This window comes from Typopeltis vanoorti, chromosome 12, assembly GCF_054136105.1.
Source record: "Typopeltis vanoorti isolate ZY-2024b chromosome 12, IOZ_Tvanoo_1.0, whole genome shotgun sequence".
Classification (NCBI taxonomy): domain Eukaryota; kingdom Metazoa; phylum Arthropoda; class Arachnida; order Uropygi; family Thelyphonidae; genus Typopeltis; species Typopeltis vanoorti.
The window spans coordinates 129,784,803-129,809,583 of record NC_143560.1 but is presented as its reverse complement, the minus strand read 5'-3'; the positions used below and the strand labels follow the sequence as shown (position 1 = coordinate 129,809,583).

Below are 24,781 nucleotides of genomic sequence, written 5' to 3'. Positions count from 1 at the left end.
CACATCCATTTGACTCCTACCCTATTTATTCTTCGAACTCTCGGGACACATTCTCATATAAGTATTTTTTAAATGCTTCTCATGCTTTTCAATATTCTTCCCATCCAGCAACTGATACTATTCTGCTGATCACAGTATACTCCTCAGTTAGTTATAATGTCCTGCTTTTAGTTCAGCATGTAACCTTTTCTGAATAGAACATTCATGAACTTAGTCACTTCTGAAGTGAATACCGCATGATCACTATCAACAATTGTAGGCGGAATAGTTACGTCTTTAAGTGAAACACCTTCTGACAATATAATCAAATCTAACACTTTTTGACCTCGAGTTTTTTTCTGTCACATGCTGCTTGAGGAAGTTGTCTCACAACAGCTCAATTAATTCAGTTTCATTCTTCTCATGTGATTCTACTGCTACCCAATGAATAATTGGATAATTAAAGTCTCACATTCTGATTACTCATTTCGCACCCACCGTCTGTATTTGGTGATGCATTTCTTCATCACCAGCAACTGTTCAACATGGTCTGTAACAACACCCCACTATGTAATTGAACTTAGCTTCCACCTCACATCTAATGGCTTCAAATTCACTGCTACATGAAATGCTGTTACTAGTGCTGCAATCATAGGTCTTAACATTAACTGGATTCAAGTCATCTGATATCATTGGCTGCATGCCCCTTCCTCTCCTATCTGTCTATTCTTTCTAAAAATACTGTACCCTTTACGCTCGATACCAGTTAGTATATCTGATTCTGTTAGTCAGGTCTCACTAATGCTTACAATCTGAGCTGCCAACATATTGACTAAGGCAACAAACTCTACACCTTTATTTCTGATTCTTCTAGTGTTCGTGTATAGACCTAATAATCTATGGGCATGTTCTTTTGTATACGCTTGTCTGCTTGACACAGTTGTACAATTTGCAGATCTGTATTCTTCTCTAGTACCTATATGTTGACATCTTTGCACATGTTTTGATGGGTGTGAACTGGACGAACACAAAGTCGAAATTGTTCTCCATTCATAATTGTTTACATGATGCTCATTCATAACGCCCATTCCCGTCATTAGCACAGTTATATAACATTGTTGCTCTTACACTCATATTCTCACCAATTCTCCCATTATAATTTAGTTTCCCTGACTCTCTATGTTAGGTCTGTGGATACCAATTATTAGTTTTTCAAGACTCCTACTACCAGATGCATTCAGGTATAGGCCACCCCTCTTATACAAATCTAATCTTCCCTGAAACTCACTCCACCCATCCAAAAACTAGCATTCTACACTGCCTATGTATTGAATTGTTTGCCATCAATTTCCTTCTTCATTTTTATCATATCGAGGTAATATACCTACTATTTTCATTTTCTTACTCTTGCCTCTTCCAACAATCCTTTATTTCCTCTTTTGTACTGAAATCATCACTATTTAAGTCATTAGTACTTACTACAATTACAGTCTCGTTTACTTTACTTTTTTGTTTTTGAATTGCTTGCATTATATTTTAATTTTTGTTCCTGGAAAATTCAAAGTTATAACCTGCTCATCAACAGCATGTTTTATGATAGAGTTGCCATACCAAATAACTTTCTTCTTTTTTACAAACAATGTTACTTACTGACTTACTGATTCCATGCTTTGTTGTTTTTTATTTTGCTGCTTAATTTTCTTTTCCTTCCTATGTTCATTCAAACACCTCTTGACTTTATGTAATTCTGACATCATCTCTCTGATAAACTGTTTTAATTTTGCTATTTTGGGGGGTTAATTCAATTTCAATAACCTCCTCAATATCTTCTATAACCTCCTTAGTGGGGCAAGCTTTCTTGTTCTCAACTTCGCTGCTCTTCTTAGCATTATGTTTTTTTTTGGCACTATTTTAAACTATATTTATTATTGCAATATCAGTTGCAATAGTCCAAATATAATATTAAAATTTAAAATATAAATCCTATCCTATCCTATTCCCTCAGCCATATGACTGAGGTGGGGGTTTCTATATACTACCATACTAGGGAGATGATTATGAGCAAGGTGGTTTCCCATTGCTTTCCTTGCTGTAGTATATTTTATGACTGTAGCCTTGTGTGTGTGTTCATGGGACCGGTTTTCATCCCTCAAAACAGGGATGAAAAAACCCAAGTTACTGGGAGAGAAACCCTCCACCTCCATATGAGACTGGCTAACTCACCTTTAGTCAAAAGAGCAGATAAAGGTTCCTCGTGTCGCTGACTCATTACTGAACACAGAGAGGACATCAAAACTGAATTTGGTTTGGATAAGTGTGCAGTTTTAGTTTAGATCAGCAGGAATATATCAATGCAATTTCATCTAACCAATACCATAAATATCTAGTAATATTAGAGGCCAGTGATATTCTCCACTCGAAAGTTAAACAACAGGCAGCAGCAGAATATACCAAAAGAGTCAGGACTATTCTGAGAACAAAACTTAATGGATTGAACAGAAACAGCAAAAATTCTCTAGGACTTTATAATACAAACAGATAGGCATTTGGAACACAAAAGACCTCATATCACAATTATTGAACATCAGTAAGCTTGGATTATTGACATTGCAGTACCTACTAACAACAACATCAGCAATAAAGAACAGGAAAAAATCACTAAATATGGAGATCTGGCAATCGAAGGTGGCTGGCTGAGGCTTAAACACACTAAAGTCATCCCACTTGTTATCTGTGCATTTGGTACAATTTCAAAGAAGCTATCCAACTATTTATAAGAATTAAACATTGACGAAGTGACCACATACAATATACAAAAACAGAATTACTTAGAACAGTCCATATTTACAACACTACATGACAGACTATTTGTTGATTCTTCGGCAGAATCTGAATTGCTCTGTATCACCAGTCAAATTGTTGTTTGAATGATATCTTGTTTTGACTGTGTTTAAATTTGTGAATAAAATAATAATAATATATAAACATTGTTCTGTCATCATTGTATAATTTCCCACACTATCTTCTTTGTGTACTGATTTTGACATCATTTGTTAGGTTAGGGAATTCAATTTGTTATTGTGAAGGTTTAGTTTGTTTTTAGTGGTTGTAATAGTAAACTTAAAATAGCATTGGTTTGATGGGACTTTTCTGGTTTTCTATAGCCCATCATTTCATTACAGTGGTGATTTTTTATAGTTCACATCTACTGTAACATGAAAACAATGACAAAGAGTTAATATTACATCTTGTTCAGTAGGTGAGAGAACAGAAATTTGTTATCCACTCATTTTGAATAGAGTGTTGCCACCAGAAATAAGAGTAATTGCCTGGGCTCCTGTAGAATCCCACTTCAGTGCAAGGTATTTTTTGTGGTATTATTTTAATAATATAAAATTTAATTTTACAACAGCTAGTTTTTTATTTGAAGCATTAAAATTGAATAGTGCAGTTTTTATTACCTGTTGATATTAAACATTTATTACATAAATTTACAATATTTACCAGCTGTGAAGGTACTTTATCATTCAGCATTTCCAGTCAACAAGTAAGTCCTCATCTATCAATGCTGAATTACCTTTATGAGAAACTTTCTTATTTGTTTCAGTTCATTTAAACTAGTAATTCATTACCATTTAGAATGTTATCTATATGTATCAGCAAATGCTGCAAGCCAATTAGGAAGCACAGTTCACAGCAGGTTTTTTGCAAGGTCTGTTTTATTATTTTAGTTTAAACGTTATGTTAAAAATTGCCACTCCTAGCTTATTCCCATTTTTTTATGAACTTAATTTATAAACATACTATAAAGAAAAAATTTTCACATCTTGTTTATATTTCTGATGTCTACATTTTTAACATCTTTCTATTCACAACTGAACATAGCTCCGTTGACCTTAATTTTACAGTTCATTAATGTCTACCACTCACATCAGATATTTATAGAACATCCCTGTATCTTGTTCTTCAGTGATCTTTCCTTCCCTTGGTATCTACTTAGTTCTTAATTTCATCCACCTTTCATCTGTTAATCTGCTAATATAATCAGCTTATTGTCATTTGCATGCTTTACAACTTTGTGATATTCTTTACTTCATCTCTCTAATTCTATTATTTGTAAGTATGTTCTATCCTTTTTTGTTAAGTGGAGGATTCTTCTCTCCAAGGATATTTAGGTTCACAGAATCTGTTTTCCTGTTTTTTTTTGTCATTGCCTATATCTCACTTCCATATGCTGAATAGTAATTTAATGTACATTAAATAGCTTTCTTTTTAAAGATACAGGCAAATCAACTCACTGATAATCTTTATAGAGCTGAAACACTGTATTTTCTTATGTGATTCTTCTCTTTATTTCTTTATTTTGATTTTCATTGAGCTGACTCTCTAGTAATTATAGTGAGACCTGGCTATCAGAGGCAGACATACTTATTCATATTGAATGTAAAGGGTACAGTATCTTTAGGAAGGATAGACATGATGGGAGAAGAGGGGATGTGTTGCTAATAATATTGTGTGAAACTTCAATCTAGTTTGAGTTGAGACATATGACTGTAATACTAGTAACAGTTTTTAACAGGCTATCAGAGGCAGACATACTTATTCATATTGAATGTAAAGGGTACAGTATCTTTAGGAAGGATAGACATGATGGGAGAAGAGGGGATGTGTTGCTAATAATATTGTGTGAAACTTCAATCTAGTTTGAGTTGAGACATATGACTGTAATACTAGTAACAGTTTTTCATGTGGCAATTAGTTTGAAGCCATCTGGTGTGGATGGAGTCCAACAAGATTAAATGCATAGTGGGATCTATGTATTGAGACTTAATCTATGAGGATATCATGTTGGAGGTTTAATGGTTTAATGGAATATTTGCAGCACTAGGAAAGTGTTAATAATTGGTGGATTTTTATATTAAAGAGATATTCATATATATATATTATCTTAATATTTATCCTACCATAGAGATGATCTCTGTTTCTAACAATTATTTTTTTAATTCCGAGTGTACCTATATGTTATTATATGCACAAGGGTTCACTCCAAATTGGTGCAATGATCTTAACTCTTTCAGAATCCAAATAATCACTGACTCAAGACCAAAATACAAAATAAACACATTTAATATAACAAAAACAATATATATATACATTCCAAACAAATATTACATAACTAACTACAAATTAATTGGATCCAAGGCCTTTTAAAAATAAACTTACACTTAAGACTAGACTAAACACTTTGTTTGCACAATCACAAAATGTTCATAGCCAGTTTCTTTCTCTGTCAAGGCCCTTTTCAATAGATATATGACTCTATTCTTCATTTTTACAGGAGCCTTTCTCATCACTTATGTAACACACATTAATTCTTCCTGACTTAATTCTGTCTCTTTTCTTCAGTAGAAATAATAATCAGATCCGGCATCCTTAATACAGATGAAACTTCCTAATCAGAGTTTTCTCGAACATTCCTTTAGAACGTAAATAGCAAATTCTTCTTTTATTCAATAAATGCATATTGACAGTCTTAACTCTTCCAATAAAAAAAAAACTTACAGTTCTACGATTCCCTTTTCGGAATCTACTATTTATCTTTCAATCAGTGTTTCCTCCAATATTCCTTTTAAAATGCTTTATAGCAATATTTCCCTTTTATTTATCTACATACTTATTCCACATTAAAACTTAATAGTTCCACGATTCCTTTTTCGGAATATACTATTAATTTTCCTCCGACTGTCACATAAAAAAACTCAAGTTCCTCCAAACCTAAATATCTGCTGGCCTGTGTTCTAAAATCCTTCCGAACGCTATCTTGTTTACAGCCGTTACTCAGATACCGGATGATTTCTTGTCAGCTGTCAATCACACATCAAACCTCTCGGCGAGCATGCGCACTCCGTGGCAAGCGAGAAACTAAGTACTGTATAATGGCTGACACGTTATCTCCGTTATCGACAAGAGAATGGCTTCATAAAACACAACCTTTGATAATTTTAAATTACAATAAAAATTATTTTAAGTAATACAAAGATCAAATCTGGTAAGTACATTAAATTTTTAACTGCTTTACATAACACTTTTAACAAAACAATTTCCATAACGGGCGCATCACAAGTGCCGACAATGCGTGTTATGAAAACAAAACTAATAAACATGCTAACATAAACAATATGTAAAAATATTCAGAATTTTAATTATGATTATTTTTACAGTTGTCCAATTAAATTTTGGCAATTAGTTTGAAGCCATCTGGTGTGGATGAAGTCCAACAAGATTAAATGCATAGTGGGATCTATGTATTGAGGCTTAATCTATGAGGATATCATGTTGGAGATTTAATGGAATATTTACAGCACTAGGAAAGGATTTAAACTAATTTTAATGCTTCCAATATTTCTTCTCAGTTACTGAGAAATCTTCAGGGATTACAAATAACTTTTGTAACACACACTCAAATACAGCATAATACTAAGTGAAACACGTGAGTGGCTCTAAAGTCCTATCTAGGTGGTGTGCCCTCTATGGGCATTTGTAGGTGCCTTAAGATATAAAGTGAGATCTCTGATAATTACTATTTTCCAAATTTTGGGGAGTTTTATGCATCTGTATGTATTTATCAGAAATCAACCAAATTTAAATAAACTCAGATGCATAAAACTCCCCAAAATTTGGGAAAGATTAATTATCAGAGATCCCATTTTCCATTCTAGGGCGCTCATAGAAGGGACACCACCTAGATAGTGACTTTAGAGTCACTCATGTGTTTCACTTAGTATTGTGTTGTATTTGAGTATCTGTTACAAGAGTTACTTGTAATCCCTGAAGATGTCTCAGTGACTGAGACGAAATATTGGAAACATTAAAATTAGTTTTAATCCTTTCCTAGTGCTGTAAATATTCCATTAAACCTCCAACATGATATATAGTGGAGTGTTGGTACAGACAGTTGGTGAAACATTTGCTAGTGATGAAGAAATGCATTACCATATGAAGATGATGTTGCAAAATGTGTAATCATCATGGGCGATTTTAATTAATTGTACATTGACTGAGTAGCAGTGAAATCTCATGAAGGATGAAACCAAATTTATTGAACTGTTGCAAGACAATTTCCTTAAGCAACATGTGACAGAAGGAATTCACGGTCATAGAGTGTTAGATCTGATTATAGTGTCAGAGGCAGTTTCAGTAAAACATGCGACTGTTTTGTCTCTGGTTGGTAATAGTATTAATGTGCTACTAACTTGAAGTGGCTAAATTTAGGAACATTCCATTCAGAAAAGTAACATGCTGTAATTGCAAAGCAAGCAGTTATGACCAGCTGAGGAGTGTGCTGGACTCTTTCCCATGGTATATTTATTGGAGGGGTGGTTATCGGCATTTGCTGGGAAGCATTTAAAAATATGTAAATAATGCAGTATTGGAATGTGTCCTTAGAGCTTGGAAAAATAAATAGGGTAGGAGTGAAATGATGTGCAGTTTTATTAAACAAGAAATTCTTAAGAAAAGGATGATGTGGATGAAATATAGTATGCAAAAGGATGGGATCAGTTATGAAAATTATAAATAGCAGGCTAATGGAGTTACAACTGTTGCATGGAAAACTAAGTCTGAGTATGATAAGAAATGGCACTGTAATTTAAAGACAGCCAAAAATAATTCTATTGTTATGCTGCAAGTAAAAGAAAGAATGAGTGTAAAAGAATAACCCTCCTGAATGCAGATGGTATGCAGGTAAAACATGCTTTTGAGAAGAGATTTTTCAACTAATGAGTGCCCATTTTGTTAAAAACTATCAATCTGGTGTATGCAAGTTAAACTCACTGCTACCTCTTCACTGGATGAAGAAACTCACATGTATCAGGAAGAGATACTAGAGCTGTTGCACAAACTGAATAATAATTTTGCAATAGGGAATGATGGAATATCAGCATGGATGCTAAAAGAGTGCTAGGCTAAACTAGCTGTTCCTTTGACTGGGCTATATAATTTGAGTTCTGGAACACGAAAGATTCCACAGGAGTGAAAAGAATGTATGATAATCCCATTGCAGAAGGGTGGTACAAAGACTGATGTGTCTAACTGTTCCTATCAGTGTCTTTGGAGTGGTGGTGAAGATTGTGGAAAAGTTGTAAGAGTTCATATACAAAAGTAGGTTGACAGAGAATCTGTACTTTGCAATGAACGGCATGGGTTCACTATGGAAAGGTCATGTTTGAGTAACTTACTCACATTCTATAATAATGTTGCTGTTGAGCTGGACAAGGAGAATGGATACACTATGTTACTTTTGGACTTTGCTAAGGTTTTGATAGGATGTAGCAAGGAAGACTGCATAAATTAGAAATATGCAATTCAATTATAAAATATCAGCATGCATAAGAAAATTGATGACTAACAGATATCAAAAAGTGGTTGTTGTTGTTGTTGTTGTCGATTCCATTGAAAAGTTTCTAGATATAACCATAGATCTGTAGAACTGCTTTGGCAATCTGTTGAACTTTGATGGCTAGTTTCTTTGGCTAGTCTGTCTGCTCTTTCATTGCCTTCAACATTTACATGGGCTGGTATCCATTGCAGTGTGTAGTTCTTATTTTTCAAATTTAAGGTTGTTAGTAGTTCATGAATTTTCAATGTGAGTTTTGTTTTTCCATTTTTAATTCCTCAAGTGCAGATTTTGATGTAGATGGTTATTCCTTCTGTACTAGGTTTGAGAAATAGAATTTGAGAGCTGTTTGGCAAAGATAAAATAATTGTTCAAATTAAGGGGATATTAAATCCCACATTGTTTTTAAACCGAATAAGAAACCTCAGGGGTGCTTAAGGGTCAAAGCTGTATAACTGAGAGGAGACCTCCACATAGCCTTTAAAGGAATGCGGAGAACCGACCAGGGCTTCTGACCTAATGTCCAATCCTCACCTTCTCGTGGTGCACCCTGTTGGGTATCTACTTTGATACTGAACGAACGAGGATGGGCTGGCAATTTGGGATTTAGCCGACCAAATTGTATTCTTATTGGTTAAACCAAAATAAAAAATGATGGTACAACATGACAAAATTTCATGCCGGCTGGGGCGTCGCCCGGTTAAACAAGGCCCCCGTTGTTTTCGCCAGGGAACCAGGGCGAACAGCGAAAAGTCAGCTACTGGAACAAATCTGAAAACAAACCCCAACTCAACATCACCAGAGTTAAAGATCGGTACTATCAACGTAAGAAGCCTGAATGGCAAAGAAATGGAGCTAGCTGAGGAATTAGATAAGTACCAGATCGACATAATAGGGGTGACTGAAACAAAAAAGACCAAAACTGGTGAGATCTTTCTGAGCAATAAATACAAAATGTTATATTCAGGCAATAACAATCAAGGAAAAGAAGGAGTAGCCATAGTATTCAACACAAAATACGAGGCTAATCTTCTTGAATGGCAGTCAGTCTCAAGTAGAGTAATGTGGGCAAATATGAGAATGGGGAACTGGACAATGAGACTTATTTGTGCCTATGGTCCCACAGAAGGCTCTACTAAGGTAGAAGTGGAGGAATTTTTTGAGGCTTTAGAAAAAGCAATTGACACAATGAAAAAGGAAAAGTTGGTCCTTGTTGGGGATCTAAATAGTAGAGTAGGAAATGATTGTGAGACATACAAAAATATTTTGGGAAAATTTGGAGAAAAGAGCAAAGCTAATAATAATGGCAAATATCTGTTGGATTTCTGCTCAGGACATGGACTGGTTATTACTAACACCATGTTCCAACATAAAAATGTGCACAAATTCACATGGAGAGAAGAGGCTAGGAATAAGAAAAGTCTCATTGACTATGTTATTGTTGATAGTGATGTTTTCTCCCTGGTGCAGGACACCAGAGTGTACAGAGGATTTGAAATTGGAAGTGATCACTATTTAGTCTTGAGCAGGATAAAATTGAATTTCATATTGAAAAGAATAACATGTAAGAAAGTTTTAAAGCGAATAAAAGTTGAGCAGCTCTCAGATGTAAACTGTAGACTAAAATACAGAAATATTATTGAAAAGAAAATGAAAGAGTTTGAGAACAGGAATCAAACCTTGGAGATTCAGTGGCAAACTCTGAAGGAAACATTGATTGATTCTGCCAGAGAGGCATGTGGTGAGGTTGTGTGCAAAGATAAAAAAATCAGAACTCCCTGGTGGACACAGGAAGTTAAAGAGGCAGTGAAGGAAAAGAAGAAAGCATATCAAAAGTTCCTGGCAAATAAGTCAGCTTTTACTCTTACAGAATACAGAGACAAATGTAAGAAAGCTAAACAGTGTGTAAAACTAGCTAAACAAAAGTCATGGGAGGACTTTGGCAAGAATATAGAAAATAAATATCAAGAAGGTGGCAAAATATTCTGGAGGTTGTTGAAGAAGCTTAGGAATGGAGGAAAGAGTGCTGTAAAAGGAATTAGAGATGATAAAGGTGAAATGAAAACAGGAGAAAAAGATATCCTTGAAGTATGGAGTAATTACTTTGAAAAACTGCTAAATGAAACAAGCAGTGATGACAGCACAGTGATAAAAAACACTGACCAGGCATGCAGTCAGGAATACATATCCATACTTGAAGTAGAAAAAGCCATCAAAGGCTTGAAATGTGGAAAGGCAGCAGGAGTAGATGATATTCGACCAGAAATGCTGAAGTATGGTGGTATAAGAGTCTTACAGTGGCTGCACTGCATAGTTCAGAAAGCCTGGACAGAGGGACGAATTCCCGATGATTGGAGTAGAGCTCTCATAGTACCCATATATAAAAAGGGAAATAAAACTGAATGTGAGAATTACAGAGGTATTTCCCTACTGAGTGTTCCTGGCAAGATCTATGCAAGTATACTTGAGAAACGGTTGAGAAGAATTGTGGAAGAAAAGCTTGGTGAAGAACAAGCTGGATTCAGGCCAAATAGAGGTTGTCAGGATCAGATCTTCACTTTACGACAAATAGTCGAGAAAGCATGGGAATATAACAAAGATCTGTATTTAAGTTTTGTTGATTTGGAAAAGGCATATGACAAGGTGCCAAGAGAGAAGCTATTCAATACGCTGCAGTTATATGGTGTCAATGGGGCATTATATCAAGCAATACTTAGTCTTTATTTGAGTTGTGAGTCAGCAGTTAGAATTGAAGGAAGTACAGGAAGATGGTTTAATGTTAAATCTGGTGTGAGACAAGGATGTACATTATCCCCTCTGTTATTCATTATCTATGTGGATCACATTATGAAGGAATGTGGTATTAAACCTGATATCAAAATTGGAGATGTTAATGTCAGCTCTTTGCTTTATGCGGATGATGTTATACTTCTAAATAAATCTGCTACAAGTCTGCAAGATTCTCTGACTAAATTGAATAGCTGTTGTAATAGATATGGTATGAAGGTCAGCAATAAAAAGACAAAGACAATGAAAATAGGCAGAATCATTGAAAATGTCAACTGTGTTGTGAATGGAGAACCTGTGGAACAAGTAAAACATTTCAGCTACTTAGGCACAATTTTTACTGAAGATGGTAAACTAAATATAGAAATAGACAACAGAATCAGCAAAGCTGGTATCGTGGGAAGTCAATTGAATAAATTCATATGGAATAAGAAAGAAATTAGTCGGAACACTAAATTAGCTGTATACAAGACTGTGTTCAAACCAATTTTAACTTATGGATCTGAGAGCTGGGTCAGAAGTAAAACACTTGACCAAAGACTAGAGACCGCAGATATGAGAGTCCTGAGAAAGATTAGAGGCGTGAACAGATGGCATCAATGGCAATATCATATTAAAAATGAGGATATTAGGAAAGAACTTGACATTGTCAGCATCCAGGAATGCGTTAGCAGAGCTAATCTCAGATGGTATGGTCACTTAAATAGAATGGGAGAGGAAAGATTAGCAAAACAAGTGTTCTCTGCCAGTTTGGCAGGAAAACGACCCAGAGGAAGACCAAGATATAGGTGGATAGATACGGTACAAAGTGCCTTAGAAGATAGAAATATAAGATCTGATAATGTTGGAGTCTTGACAAGTAACAGACTGATTTGGAGGAAAATTGTAGATAGGAAGTTAGTAATGATGTAATTTTTTCATGTAGTACTGTCATATCCTGTACACCCCTTGAGGGTACATGGCAGGAATTTGATGATGATGATGATGATGATAAGAAACCTCAAAGATTGGAATCAGAGAGTTTAATGCCGAATATAGTAAACTATAAAAGTATCGGTGGTTACTAGCGTGAGCTAATGCAAGTAGTCCTAGTACGTAGTACAATCTCAGGCAACTCGTTGCAAAGGTGGGGAACGTTCTGATTGCTAATCTTTGTATTTTCCATAATGTAAAAACACATTTCCTAGGAAATGTATGCTGTTATTACATTATGGTGGGAGGTCACTACTCAGACCGGTTTTAGCCTTTTTTGAGGCTTCATCAGTGAGTAGCTAGACCAAATAGATACCAAAGGGTATAGCGAAGAGAACTTATATACTCTGCTATACGAGTTGTCAAACAGGTGCAACCATTAATTTACTTAAATATAAAGAGCCAATAGGCTTCATTTCGGCAATATAAACATTATTCAAATTAAGGGGATATTAAATCCCACATTGTTTTAAAACCGAATAAGAAACTCAAAGATTTGAATCAGAGCGTTTCATGCCGAATATAGTAAACTATAAAAGTATCGGCAGTTACTAGCGTCAGCTAATGCAAGTAGTCCTAGTATGTAGTACAATCTTAGGCAACTCGTTGCAAAGGTGGGGAAAGTTCTGATGGGGAAATGTGTTTTTACATTATGGAAAATACCAAGATTAGTGATCAGAACTTTCCCCACCTTTGCAACGAGTTGCCTGAGATTGTACTATGTACTAGGAATACTTGCATTAACTCATGCTAGTAACCGCCGATACTGTTATAGTTTACTATATTCGGCATGAAACTCTCTGATTCCAATTATTATTATTATTATTATTATTATTGTTCCCGGCAACAGACTCATCGAGGGTGGCCCTAACATCATGTCAAGAACAACTATTCGGCATTGACACAGTATCTATCATACCTTGCCTTGAACTCATTCACGGTTGTAGCACCCACAACAGACTCTGGAAGCTTATTCCACTCATTCACCACTCTCCAAGTAAAAAACCTAGCTCTAACACCCTTGTCAACCACGCTCTTGCCCAGCTTCCATGCGTGGCCCCTAGTCCTCCCACCACCAGTCATATTTTCAAAAATATCTTCTGGATCAATCTTATAGAAACCCTTCAGTAATTTGAATGTCTCAATCATATCACCCCTCCTTCGCCTATTGTCCAATCTCTGCAACCCACAAATCTTCAACCTATTCTCATAAGGTTCATTCCACAGACCTGCTATCATCTTGGTCACTCGCCTCTGGATCCTCTCCGCCTCTTCCCCATCAAGAAGAAACCTAGGTGACCAAATCTGGGCACAGTAGTCGAGATGGGGTCTTATCAAGGCTCAATATAGAGGAACAATAACTTGTTTGTCTCTGCTTGTTAAAGTATTTTTCAGCAACCAAGTGATTTGATGAGCTGTTTTGGCTACTTTTGCAATGCGTCCCCTAAACTTCAACTCCCCATCCACCAACACTCCCAAATCCCTGGCCTCGTCAATCTCCTGGAGTACGGTTCCGCCAATGTAATATACTGCTGCTAATCTTTTCACTCCAAAATGCATAACCTTACACTTTGCCACATTAAATTGACATCCATTTTCCCTAGCCTACTCCTGCAAACTATCCAAATCACCATTCAAAATTTTGACATCCTGTGCATTCACAATTGCTCTACCGAACTTTGCATCATCAGCAAACAAGTGAACACTTCCTCTCAGATCCTTTCCTATATCATTAATGAACAAATTGAAAAGTAGTGGTCCAACAACAGAACCCTGCAACACACCACTAGTCACAAGCTGTCTTTTGGACTCCACTGCTGAATAAACCACTCTCTGGTATCTCTCCAATAACCACCCTCCTATCCATCTCACCAGCCCTATATCTATTCCCATCTGCTCCAGTTTACTGATTAGGGTTCCATGTGGTATCCTGTGAAAGGCCTTGGCAAGGTCCAGCAGTATCACTGTAAACCCATTACCCCTATCCAGTTCAGCCGTGACTGTGTTATAAAACATAAGCAAGTTACTGAGGCATGATATACCCTTCACAAAACCATGTTGTGCCCTATACAATATCCCATTTTCATCTATCCATCCTGTATTCTTTTCTTGACTAATTTCTCTAAGACCTTGACAATGATTCCTGATATGCTAATCGGTCGGTAATTTACAACAGCAGTCTTTGAACCACCTTTATGCAGTGGAACTATTTTCCCCTCTTTCCACTCCCCCTCGGGTCTAACCCAGACCTGAGACTCAAATTAAACAAAATGGTCAAGGGTACTGACAATTCTTTAGCTGCTTCTCGTACGACACAAGCTGGTATACCGTCCAATCCCACGGATGTATTGACATTGAGGTTATGCAATGGACTACTCACCTCCACTTCATTTACTACAATTCCCATATAATCTACTGACAAAGTGCTCACTCAGTAACTCAACTATATCAACTGATTCAATTACTTCCCTACCATCGGCATTCTTTAAAATCATTCTGCCATGTACATTTTTCCTTTTACTTGCTACGTATCTAAAAAACTGTTTAGGATTCTCTTTAGCCTGCATGGCCAATGTTCTTTCATAATCCTTTTTTGCTTTTCTTACCACACTCGTTACCCTTATGGCCTGCGCTTTATACCGTTCATGTGCCTGCTGGTCACCTTTCTCCTTAAATTCCCTCCATAGTTGTTTCTTTTTTTGCAGCTCAAGCTTAATGATGTTATTCATCCATTTAACCCCCTACTTGATTTATTATTTGGACTCTAGGTATACAGTCAGCCATTGCTTCATGCAAACACTTCTTAACTGCCTCCCATGCACTATCCACTTCTAGTCCTTGCAGTTTTACATGCTATGGCACTGAACGAATCAAACTCCTAAGCTTGTCATACTTTCCAGCCCGATAATTCCACATGTACCCTGTCTTAATTGAAAATTCCACACCTTTAGCCACCTCCCAAGTCAAGACCCTATGATCACTCTCACCAATTGGTGGTAATGTGGTCATATTTGTTACAGCCAAATCCTCAGATGTAATTACTAGGTCAAGCACTCTCTGACCCCTAGTATTTTCCGTTACTGCTGTCGCAGATAGTTATCCCTTAATAACTGTATAAAATCCAATTCCTTCCTCCCGTGTCCTCTCCTCACTCCAATCAATGCAACCATAGCTGAAATCTCCCATAATAATTACCATCCTTCCACTCATTTCTTCTATTTGCTTGTGCATACTGTCACCACCATCTTTTCCATCACCTGGTCTATAGCAGCACCCAATTGTATATTTAGTTCTGCTAGCCATAATCTCACACCAAATAGCCTCAAATGTGCTCTTTTCTCTATCTTGCAATTCAACTTCTATTCTCCTTGGCTGTAGCTCATCAGCTATCATCAACAGTACTCCTCCCCCCACTTTATTCTCCCTGTCATTCCTGAACACACTATATCCATCACATTCAATCCCACTAGATATATCATCTACAGTCAGCCATGATTCACTAATACCAATAACCTGTGGTCTGGAAGTGCCAACCATGGCCAAAAACTCTTCCTTCTTGTTCCTAATACTCCTAGCATTAGTGTACATGAATTTAAGATCCCCATTAGTCCCAACCCTACCTTGATGCCTTATATTAACTATCCCACTCTGATTTGTTGTCCTTATTCGCTTGGGCATATTATATTCATTCATACATTCAACTGCCTCCCTAAGGACTGTATATATACCTCCCCCCTTAATAAATCTAGTTTTCCTGAATTTGCACATCCAAATCTTTGAGTTTCTTATTTGGTTTTAAAACAATGTGGGATTTATTATCCCCTTAATTTGAATAATGTTTATATCGCCGAAATGAAGCCTATTGACTCTTTATATTTAAGTAACTTAATGGTTACACCTGTTTGACAACTCGTATAGCAGAGTATATAAGTTCTCTTCGCTATACCCTTTGGTATCTATTTGGTCTAGCTACTCACTGATGAAGCCTCAAAAAAGGCTAAACCGGTCTGGGTAGTGACCTCCCACCATAATGTAATAACAGCATACATTTCCTAGGAAATGTGTTTTTACATTATGGAAAATACCAAGATTAGCAATCAGAACTTTCCCCCACCTTTGCAACGAGTTGCCTGAGATTGTACTACGTACTAGGACTACTTGTATTAGCTCATGCTAGTAACCGCCGATACTTTTATAGTTTACTATATTTGGCATGAAACTTGAGTTTCTTATTCGGTTTTAAAACAATGTGGGATTTAATATCCCCTTAATTTGAATAATGTGTATATCGCCGAAATGAAGCCTATTGGCTCTTTATATTTAAATAAAATAATTGATCTACTGTACTGTGTTGAGACCTGTATGCAGTTTGGTAGAAGTTGATCTTGTTATTTTCTAAGAACCAATTCATAAGTCTGGTATGTATTATTCTTTCGTTTAGTTTACAGAGAGTGCAAGTCAAAGCTATAGGTCTGTAGCTTTTACAGTCACTAGGGTTTTTGTTAGGTTTTAGTAAGGATATAATGACTTTTCCAGATTTTTGGTAGTTTACCTGCATTCCAAGAGGTGTTAAATAAAGGCAGTGTTTGGCTATTTTCCCCATGGTTTTCATCATATGTCCTAAGATAAGATCAATTCCAGGTGATTTGTCAGGGTCAGTTTGACTAATTGCTTTTTCTAATTCTGTCATTGTGTGGTTCTGAGTAATGATGTCTTTAGAAGGATAGGTTCTGGATTATATTAGCAGATGTTTTGCGATTTTCCTGCACTTTTTTGTCTTCTTTGTTGTACTGCAACCTACTTACATTAGAGTAATGTTTGGCTAGTAAATTTGCCATCTATTTGTTTGTTGGCTGCTGTATTGATTCCTGAGGAGACTGTGTTTGAAGAGTGATTGGTATCTGGAAGTGTTGCATTGTTTAATAATCTGATGATGTTCCAGTGTTGTGAGTCTTTTCTTGAATCTAGTCTATTGCAGAATTATTCCCACCTTTTTGTTTTCAGTTAGCAATTTCAACTTTTATGTTTTGAGTTAATTCTGTTAACTTCTTTCTGTTGTCTTCTGTATTATTTTGTTTTAACTGTTCGTTGAAAATATCTCTCTCAGTGATCATAACACTGATATTGTGATTGATCTTTTCAAAATGGAACCCAGTTGTTTTTCCTGAGACCTCTGAGAATTGAATTTTTTGCAGCTTTCTGTATGCGGTTAGTTAGTTCTAGTAGTTGCTGAGCAAGTTCTTTACTAATGGGTGTGCCAGTGCAATATGTTTCTAATAGTTGTGTGTATTTAGGCCAATTTGCTTTTCTGAAGTTCCAAGATATCTTTGTCTGGAGTTTTTGGTCTAGCTGTGAATTAATGGTTGTGATAATACTTCTATGATCACTGATGACATTCTTTAGTATTTTCCACTGGGTAAGACTCGCAGTTTCATAATCTACTGCTGTGATGTCTAATGTTGATTCTGTGCCTGTTATTTTTGACAGATATGTATTTTGCCTGTTGTTTATGATCTCAAGGTTTAGATCATCAATTATGGCTTCTATTTGTGCTCCTTTCCGATCTAGTTGTGGGGAGTCCCAAGTTGGGCTTTTGGCATTTAGATCTCCTAAAAGAATCTTTGTGTCTGACATTGTTTGACTTAGTTGTTGAAGTAATTCTGTATTTATATCTGGGTGATATGCATTGACTATTGTAATAATGCGTTTTGGTAGAAATATCTTGACTACTTGTGCCTTTGTGTTACTATTTATACTGCTGTTTGTAGTCGATATGATTTCTTTATATTTGATGTGTTTGGTCCAGAGGAGTATAGCTAGACCTCCGTCAGAATGATCCGGTCTGTCTTTCCTTAATGTTAAATTGCCTTTGATTTGAAGCTTCAGATTTTGATTTAGTCTCGTTTCTCGTAAGCATGCAATGTAGATGCATGCTTACGAGAAACGAGAGCATGCAATGTGGATGTTATTTTTGTATAAAATGTTCTTAAGTTCTTCCATCTTTTTTTGAATGCTGTTGATGTTTAGCTGATGTATGTTGAGAGTCCTCGTAGCATATTTCTCATCAAGATCCCAGACTGCAGTTCTCGACGCTTTGGTTACCCTGGACGCAGTAGTAAGTTTGTAATCAGAACAGACGCTCTATGGAATTGGGTTTGCCAGAGCCCGTTAGCCAGCAATTCTCAGGGTTCTCTGCACAATTAGACTAAAGAAAACTTGGGTAAGATACTAGAAAGTTTTCTGAGTTTGATGTAACCATCCAACTCTTAAAAAAAAAAAAAAAAAAAAGAGGCAGAGGCAGGATTAAGCAAAGAAAAAAAAAAAAAGAATTTCATGCTACTGCATTTTGCGCTTCAACCCCCCTGCTTCTTGCCACTTCGGCCTTGCATGTGGGCAAATGCCTCGGACATGGGGTTGGACTTCTGCAAGGCTTCATGAGATTGATTCGGTCTGTCTTTCCTTAATGTTGAATAGCTTTTGATTTGAAGCTTCAGATTTTGATTTAGTCTCGTTTCTCGTAAGCATGCAATGTGGTTGTTATTTTTGTATAAAATGTTCTTAAGTTCTTCCATCTTTTTTTGAGTCCTTGGTTCATTGTTATTTAGTCTTTACATTAATGATATTGAGAAGGATTTGACAAGAGCCATACGACTATTTGTTGATGTTAATGATGCAAAGATAGGCCAGATAATCGGGAATGCAACTGACATTTAGCACTTGCTGAATGATTTGAATAGGCTGTAATTGTGAGCATTTGAAAATGACTGTCATTTTAATTTATTTAAGTTAAGGGATATTACATCCCATATTGTTTCTTAGCCGAATAAGAAACTCAAAGAGTTTCATGCCGAATATAGAAACTATATAAAGTTCGACGATTCCAAGTGTAAGCAAATACCTGGTTAGTGCAACTGACTCATTTGGTAGTGCAACACTGAGGCAACTGATAGTAAGGGTGGAGCAAGCTCTGATCACTATTCTTGGTATTTTACCCATAATGTGAACTTAGCTCCTAGGAGCTGTATTACTGTTCTACATTATGAGAGAAGGTCACTACCCAGACTGGTTTCAACCTTTATTGAGGTCTCATCAGTGAGTAGGTAGACCTAGTTAATACCAAGTTTGTAGCAAACAGAACTTACATACCCTACTATGAGAATTGCCAAGAAGGTGTCATAATAAATTACTAATTATATGAAGAGCCAAAGGCTTCAATTCAGCAACATGAATTTATTTAAGTTAAGGGATATTACATCCTGTATTGTTTCTTAGCCGAATAAGAAACTCAAAGAGTTGCATGCCAAATATAGAAACTATATAAAGTTCGGCTGGGTAGTGACCTTCTCTCATAATGTAGAACAGTAATACAGCTCCTAGGAGCTAAGTTAATATTATGGGTAAAATACCAAGAATAGTGATCAGAGCTTGCTCCACCCTTACTATGAGTTGCCTCAGTGTTGCACTACCATATGGGCCAGTTGCACTATCCAAGTATTTGCTTACACTTGGAATTGCCAAACTCTATATTCAGCATGAAACTCTTTGAGTTTCTTATTCGGCAAAGAAACAATATGGGATGTAATATCCCTTAACTTAAATAAGTTCATGTCGCCGGATTGAAGCCTTTGGCTCTTCATATAATTAATAACTGTCATTTTAATGTTGGTAAATATACTAGGGATCCTAAAGGTTTAGTAGATAGGAAGTTGAAATCCAGAAGCTATATAGCAAAGGTTATGAATATAATTCAGAGTATAATTGTAATGCTGAAATTAACATTAACATGTAAGAATAAAGAAATCATTTTGCCTCTTTCCAAGACTTTGATGTGACATCACTCGGCCTATTGTGTGTGCAGGTCTGGTCTTCTGTTTCCATGGTGATTCTGATACAGTGGAGAGAGTGCAAAGAAGATTGTTAAAGATGATATCAGGGTTACAGAATATTTAGATCAGTCGAATGTTTGTGGATTACAGACACTAGCAAACAGGAGAAAAATTGGTGATATGATTGAGACTTATAAACGTCTGAAAGGGTCATACAGAATATCATAGATGGGATTTTTGATGTTATGGAGAGTGGGAAGAGAACAAGAGAGCATCTATGAAATGCAGTAAAGAAGGAAGTGAGAACTAGATTTTTCTTTCTGAGGGGTGCACAATTTGGAATGATTTGCTGTTGGAGGTAGTGAAGTGCAAGTAGAGTGAATGAATTCCAGAAAAGTATGACGGTTGGTGTGGATGATGTGTGGCTTCAATGAGTCCCTGACTCCCTGGATGTTTCCCTTAATACTAATAATGCCATCCACAATTTCAATAAGATTATATGCTAATTTTAAATATGAACATTTAGTTATTATAATTATGACTATTATAGCCTGTTTTGTTTAGGAGTGTCCCTTATTTAAATACATTGGCTATCAATACTCAAGAGGGGTATATATATATTTAGGGCATTATTAGTGAGTATAGAAGGCAATTAAGGTAGAATAAAATCCTAAACAAAAACAGGCTATTAAATATATATACCCCTCTTGAGTATTGATATCCAATGTATTTAAATAAGGGACAGTCCTAAACAAAAACAGGCTATAATAGCTGTAATTATAATAATAGTGTTTAAGAGGAGTAACATGGGAATTTTCCCAGAGACTATACTTAATGAACATTTAGATTATATTTAAAATATGATCTAAATTTGTCATCAGTTTGGTTTTGGATATGTCATTTTTAAACCCTTTTTTTTTCTTGCTTTCTCTGTCATTTAGAATTACCTGAACTCATCTTTATTTTTTTTTCAAAAGAACAATATCATCTGCAAAACCTGAATGATTGATATTTCTTCCATTGACCTTCCTAAAAAATTCTAATGTGAGCAGAAGACAATTTGAGTGATATTGGATCTCCTTACATTACTCCTCTCTCAATACCAAATTCTTTCTGGGATGTTCTAACTTTATACTGACTGAGTTCTAATGTTGTTTTTTTAGCATATGGAAGAATCCAGGATACCATTATTGGCATTTCGATCTGAGACAAGGTATTGGTCAAAAGTTATTATTTCCTGTCTTGGGGCCATTGCACTCTACCATTATTTTCCCTAAGAGTTCTATGTCTGTAGATCTGTTTGTTCACCTGGCCAGTTTGTCTGTTTTGAGGGATGGAAAAACCCAAGTTTCCAGGAGAAAGGAAAAACCTCTACCTTTGTATTAGACGAGCTAACTCACCTTTAGTTGAAAACACCCGATGAAGGTTCCTCACATCATAAACGGGAATTGAACCCAGGTCTTTCCAGCCAAAGGGCTTTATCTATACCTACTGAGTGATTGAAGCTACAGTTCTGATATATTGTTTTTAATGATTTAATATCCTTTTGCCGGGATTGCTTGTTTTTTTTTAAGCAGTTTGTTATTTCTGATTGATCAAATGCTTTTTCAAAAACATTAAATATTTATGAAGAATATATTCATTTACTTTGTCTGTTACTTGGTGAAAAGTGTTGTCATGATATGATAGATAGTGAAAAATCTTGTTTTCTGAAGCATGCTTGTTCATATGACTTTGATTATGGTTCATAATCAAAAATCTTTGGATTATATTTAATATGATGAATATAAAAATTTTGTACAGTTGTGGTAACCAACTGATTGTTCTATAGTTATTGATATCATCTCTACTATTCTTTTTGATAAATTAAGATAATGGCTTCAGGGTTTCAAGGGGAAATGGAAGCGCAATATATGAACCTCTCAAGTAGATCCACCAATCACAATTGTAAAATCTTTTCTTTTTATTTTTTTCCTATTATTTTACTCTATATTTAGTCTATATTCTCTTATCTTTACTAATTCTTATCTTTACTTCTTAATTATACTAAAACTTTATCTTCATTCTTAATTCTCTTAACTTCAATATCTCTCGTGGCCGATCTATACTTACAAGAACGATGCTAGTGGTTTGTGGGACAAAGGAATTACTAATGGTGGATACCTATTCCTTTGTCTCACACTGGTTCTGATTCCTTTTTCAGATTCAGGGAAAATTTATTTTTCACTGCGCCACCCCGAATCCTAGATTAACAGATAGTGTAGAATCAAGGAACCAGAACACAGTTTAGCATATACAATCTTATGTTATTAAGAGTTATGTTTGCAGTCGTAGCCTCTCTATAATTTAATCTCCTGCTGTGGTCTGTAATTTATGAACAAGTGCAACCGAGAAGAAAATCAGGCAAGTCATCAGTTAAACAAAAGGAACAAAACATTTAATTCAATTGAAACATTGTACATACTATGAATTCACTCTTAATATATAACCTGCAATTACTAATGAATGAGCACTGATTTACTTAGATTCTCAACATCTATCTTAGCATGACAAAGAACTTCAGTTAAGGCTTACAATCTACACTTGAAAATTTTACACTTATTCATTAATAAGGACAATTATTAGCTAAGGACAATTATTAGCTGAATTACTAAACTAGCTTCATTTTCTCTTATACAATTTCTTCTCACAAAGTTCTCATAACCTTTTCTATCATTAAAAGACAATTCTAAGGCACCACGTGCTCTTAATTAATTTACTTAACAAAATACGCAAAATTCTCATTATTACTTTATCATTCAAAGAAACATTTCTCTAAAGTCCTTCCTAAAGTTTACATATATTCTTCTAATACACATGTACACATAATAAAACATGGATTGTACGTTACCGATTGCTGGGGAATTATCTGGCCATTTTACATATCTTGTCTGGACAATTACTTTCAACACCACGTTCCTTCTGCTTTCTCTGAGGCATTCTTCAAAGGTTCAATTTGCACTTACTTCTGCTGCCGAAAATAGGTAGACATTGTTCCATGGTGAACTCGTTCAACATCATAACGACATCTCCGTAAGTATGGATGAATATCTTCTGCTGGGCTGATCGCCGACCGGTAAATTGTTTGGAAATCTACGGCAAAGTTCCTCCGTCATTGTCTCGAATCCGTGGGGAATGAGGGGTCGCCATGAGGAAGCTCCATACACATCAGCAAGACCGCCCGAAAACTCCGGAACGAAAAACTCCGCACAAGAATAAGTCTAAAACTCAGCCTAAGGAACCAGAGCACAAGAGTACAAGAGAGCTTCCATGGCGCTGCACGACCTTTTTTTTTGTGCGGCACACGTTCACTCCACGTCATCGATTACTCCTCCCATTTTCTCAGCATCACCTCACGTCACCCAGTACTACGCGCCACACATGGAAATCTTAGCCTACTCTTCTGCGTGTATGAGTGTGTGTGTGTGTTTGGGGAAACTTATTTGCTTACGTAAAGGTGCACCTGTACTCTTTGAAGCACATGTTTCGATTCTGGCCATTTCTATTTAATCGGATTATCTCTTTCACCCAGCAATTTATAAGTACTTACACTTAAGCAGTTTAGCATTTCTCAAATACTTTATAATATCACATATTAAATGAAGGATTCTCAGCTAAGTAACATTTTAGTGAAATTTACAAGAGTCTAGTACATTCTGGTACATCAATAATTGATTCAAAATTGCAAGCCCATGTTAAGCTTGAAGGAAACGTAAATTTAATTTAATTTTTGTTTAATTCAGAACTTAACACAATCCTCTCCTTTCCATTATAACTCTCATCCCTACATGATGAACCTTCAAACCTGAGCAACTATATGGAAGATCGGGTACTAACCCCAGTGGGGGAAGCTTGGTGAGATACAAACGAGAGAAAGGAGACTAAGGGCAAGTTTGGAGATTTTAAGGTAGCCAGCCTACCACCAAACTAGGTTGTGGATGGCTGGTAACCAACCTAACTGAATTTTTTCTTACTTGAAAGTCTCAGGAAAGAAGTAACTGGACTGTTACTCTGGAAAATGACTTAGACTGGTTAACGGATACGAGCAGGATAAGGAAAGGAAAAAGAATAAAAATAAACAAGAATATCTGGAACATTGCTACTTGGAATGTCAGGAATATCCATTACAAATACCAAGATCTTAATAGAAAGAATATCAAATTAGCAGTAATAACAGGAAAAACAAAGAAAAAACAAAATGGTTCATATGAAACACATAATTACATCTATATCTATAGTGGAGTGAAAAAGGAAGAAAGAATGAAAGGATGAGTAATGATTTTATTCACAAATCGATTAAAAAGAAATATTACATATTACAAATACTCCAGTGAGAGAATTCTAGAAGTAAGATTACAAATAAGTTGTCTCTTCCTGACTATTATTGACATCTATGCCCCAAAGGAAGGAAGAGAGGAAGATAACAATGCCTTTTATTCAGATTTACAAAAAATAAAGGATAAAATAATTCCAAATGATTATCTATCAATAATGGGAGATTTCAATGCTGTTGTAGGGAACATTCCACATGGTACTGATATAGGAACAAATGGTGAAACTACATGCAATAGAAATGGATACAAACTTGTGGATTTTTCCACAGATAATAACTTAAAAATATTCAGGAATGCACAGAATCAACTGGGGCTTTTGACTTGATGTCCATTCCTCACCTTCATGTGGTGCACCCTGTTAGTAGATATTTACTAGGTACTGAATGAATGAAGATGGGCTGGCAATTTGGGACTTAGCCAAATTGTACTCTCTATTGGCTTTAACCATA

The 24,781-nt window shown here is 35.8% G+C and overlaps 1 protein-coding gene across 3 annotated transcripts in view; it reads left to right on the top strand.

Annotated features, from left to right (window-relative positions):
- Positions 1 to 24,781, top strand: part of LOC150101224 (tRNA pseudouridine(38/39) synthase) — a 328,838-nt gene that overhangs the window by 149,815 nt on the left and 154,242 nt on the right. For 2 of the 3 annotated variants that reach the window (XM_090401407.1, XM_090401406.1), the window contains one exon: positions 3,239 to 3,341. In XM_090401407.1, coding sequence (XP_090257533.1) covers positions 3,239 to 3,341 — 103 coding nt within the window. Of the gene's footprint in view, positions 1 to 3,235; positions 3,342 to 24,781 lie in introns of all 3 variants that reach the window. The other variant, XM_090401405.1, reaches the window with a different exon arrangement.